This window comes from Trichinella spiralis (assembly GCF_000181795.1).
Source record: "Trichinella spiralis strain ISS 195 chromosome Unknown Scfld5125, whole genome shotgun sequence".
Lineage (NCBI taxonomy): Eukaryota > Metazoa > Nematoda > Enoplea > Trichinellida > Trichinellidae > Trichinella > Trichinella spiralis.
The window spans coordinates 1-3,031 of record NW_003532064.1 but is presented as its reverse complement, the minus strand read 5'-3'; the positions used below and the strand labels follow the sequence as shown (position 1 = coordinate 3,031).

The following is a 3,031-nucleotide window of genomic DNA, read 5'->3' as shown; positions in this document are numbered from 1 at the left end:
AAAGGTTGATCGATCATTCGAATGTACACAGTTGAAAATAAAAAAGAAAACAAGCCAGCAGTATAATTATACCTCCGGTAAGTTTGATCACTTGCGCAGTTGCAGCACCCATTGCAGCCAGATGGTCGGTGACTGATTGTTTCTGCACGTCCATCTCGTCAACTTTCCATTTTTTCGACGCCTAACCAATTATATATATATATAATTTCAGCAGAGGTTAATTATAATCAAGCAACGAACACTTCAGCACATACCAAATCATCACCCAACTGTGGAAATTCGACTTTCTTTCTCAAATCTTCTTCAACTCGCTCAACATTCCTAATCGACGCTTCAATTGTACCAATCAGTGCCCGTTGCGACCTGGTCATCATATCCATCACTTTTGGCTTCTGACCCTAGACAGACAAGTAAGTGAACAAATAAATAAATAAATAAATAAATATATATATTTTTTTTTTCACACACAATGACAAAACTTACCATTGCCATAGTAGCACTAGTAACTTGACCGCTGACAGCCCCAAATTGGGCACGTTGCAAAGAGCCAGTATTGTATGGAATTTCACCTACAATCAAGTAGGAAAAAAAATGCAAAAATACAACATCCATAGAGAAAAATGATAGACAATAAAATTTATGGACATGGCATGGCAATAATAATATTGTGCTGTTTCAATTTTCTCAATTTCATCCATTAGAGTTGTTGTGTTTGTTGCATATTCATTTGTAGAAGTGAAAAAGAAAATAAATAAAACAATACTTGATAATTAATGTCTGAAATAAAATGAATACCGTTCATTCCTGGTCGAATGATAGCTGGCATAGCGACGTTCCCTTCCAAGCCGTAATTTTCCTTTATCAAACCATGCGACATTAGTGTAGCCTTCGCCGGCGTGACCACATCTTCAAGCATTGTCGAACCTTCGTCGCCTTCGATTCCAAAATGATCTTTCGCTCTTTTCTAAAATGGAAAAATGATCATCATCTTCATTCAAAATTTCCCCATCACTGTACTACACACGCAGACGAACCTTTCTCAAAATGATATCAATATAACCGCCGATTAGTTGACCAATTTTCTCGCCTTCGGTCGTCTGAACAGAATAATACGCATCCTGATAATCGCCAAAATCCTGAACAAAAAAGAGGAAAAAAGTTGAAGAGAATAAATTAATTAAAAAGTGAAAATAGTTACCAATGTAAATGTATTCGGCGACGCTGCCCATCTTCGCACTTGTTCCAGTGGATAGACTTTCAATACTTCTTTGGTTCTCTCGTCGACGCGCATCACGCAGTCTTTGTTCACGCCGAGCAATCTCGGCACCAGACGATTTTTACCTTTCATTTTTTCCTGGAAAACCGAGTGCATATTTTACAATATCAATCAAACAGTGCTTGTATTGATTGTAGCATCATACTTTGACCAAGAAAAATGTTACACCGTAAGTTTTCAAATCACGACATCGTTTCACGTATTCCACTTTGGCCTCCACTTCGGGCATTCCTCTCAAACCTCGGTATTCCTTGGAAGAAAAAAACAATTACCAATTAATTATTTGAAATAAATAAAGACAAAAGAAAATACCTGATAAATACGTCTTTCAATATCTCGGGAACGGGCATAATCTTTGGGCAAAAATTCATGCAAGCTGTTGTATCAAAAGAGAGAGAGAGAGAGAGAGAGAAGAAATTAGTTTGAGAAAAGAAATACAAACCGCGACCGAAATTATTATTATTATTATCTCTTACTCTAAAAATCCTTGCCGATGTTTCGCTTCAACATAATCACCAAATTGAATTTGACATTGGAAACTGGCAAATTGCACTGCTTCATCTTTCGTAACAGGATGCGTGCCGTCCAAAATTCCATCACGACACTAGAATAATCAAAAGTCCATCGCTGCATATGCAAATAAACGTTGACAATTCAAACCTGAACGTAAAGCAAGTTCAATTGAACAGGATCACGGCTGTCGATATTCTGATCGGAAAAGAAAAATTTTCGTCTCAACAAAACCGTCTCATTCTCGTCCACACCCTGTTCTCGCAACGTTTTCGAATGATCGATCCAATTCACTGTTCGTCATCATCGAATAACAACATATTAATTAATTAATTAATGCAGCAGTTGGAATATGTTTTCTTTTCTGAACTTACACTCTTCGTCCGTGTGCAACAATTTGCGGAGCTGTTCCATCTTTTTCTCTTTCGACCGACCCAAAGTCAACGTGCCCAACTTGTTCACGTCGTCCTTTTTCAAAGTGTTCACTTTTTCCGTCTCGTGGGGCAAATCCCGAACCAAAGAATATTCGTCGTGGTTTGTAATTCCTGTGAGGGGGGGAGAGAAAAAAAAATCACAATTGAACAACCGAAACCAAATGCCACCTCAAACGACCGACCAATTCTAGCGCAGATGACAATCATCAGCTGGCCAACCGGCAGGCTATCGTCAACCATCAGTGTTTTCACCGCTCCGTCCAACATGCGCACTTTCAATGTACGAATTTTCTTTTTATATTCCAAAAGATCCTCAAAACATATCATATCATCGATCATTTTTGTCAGTCGAAAAATTTAACAACAATAATAATTTTCACATATTCCAATTCCTACCCCAGATCGTATGAGATAATATTCCAGTGTTTTGCCATTTTCCATCCAAACCCCTTTCTTCGGATCGTCATCGGCCAAAAATAGACCATAATCTTTGGCTGAAAGATCGCGGGTTGAATTGAAGCGGACGAAAAAGAAAAACTACAATCCGTTACGAGGTCCAATTGGAGCTTCGGCCAGGATTTTTTCGCGGATAATTTTGCACGCATCGTAAACGATGGTGGTTGGGTCGAATTGGATCGTTTTCAGAACTCCCTTTTCAGCTACACGCACCTTCAACGACAAGATGGCCATCGTCGTGTTCAGCTGCTGCTGCTAAATGACTGAGAAGCTTTTCTGTTGTCTTCTGTTCCTACGTTCCCACTCGGGCTAATTTGTGATCGCTGATGCTAATGCGAATCTCTGAACAGCATTT

General features: G+C 38.9%; 2 protein-coding genes across 2 annotated transcripts; both read right to left on the bottom strand.

Annotated features, from left to right (window-relative positions):
* Window positions 1-483: 483 nt before the first annotated feature.
* Window positions 484-1,505, bottom strand: Tsp_12852 (talin-1; the record flags this gene model as incomplete). The annotated part of the gene is made up of 5 exons (XM_003366952.1): window positions 1,422-1,505; window positions 1,199-1,354; window positions 1,035-1,136; window positions 796-964; window positions 484-569 (listed from the first exon to the last, which is right to left on the bottom strand). Coding segments are annotated over exons 1-5 (597 nt in total), but the record flags the coding sequence as incomplete, so codon positions are not given.
* Window positions 1,506-1,748: 243 nt separating this feature from the next.
* Window positions 1,749-2,910, bottom strand: Tsp_12851 (talin-1). Its single transcript, XM_003366951.1, has 6 exons — window positions 2,772-2,910; window positions 2,617-2,714; window positions 2,396-2,532; window positions 2,163-2,331; window positions 1,937-2,041; window positions 1,749-1,880 (listed from the first exon to the last, which is right to left on the bottom strand). Exons 1-6 carry the CDS (start codon window positions 2,908-2,910, stop codon window positions 1,749-1,751), a joined length of 780 nt encoding a protein of 259 aa, XP_003366999.1.
* Between the last annotated feature and the right edge of the window lie 121 nt (window positions 2,911-3,031).

Coding starts and splice junctions, on each gene's coding strand:
- Tsp_12851 (XM_003366951.1), bottom strand. CDS start 2,910: ATGGCCATCTTGTCGTTGAAGGTGCGTGTAGCTGAAAAGGGAGTTCTG. Junction 2,042..2,162: donor TTGTTGCACACGGACGAAGA/GTGTAAGTTCAG, acceptor TTGCGAGAACAG/GGTGTGGACGAGAATGAGAC. Junction 1,881..1,936: donor TGAACTTGCTTTACGTTCAG/GTTTGAATTGTC, acceptor TGATTATTCTAG/TGTCGTGATGGAATTTTGGA.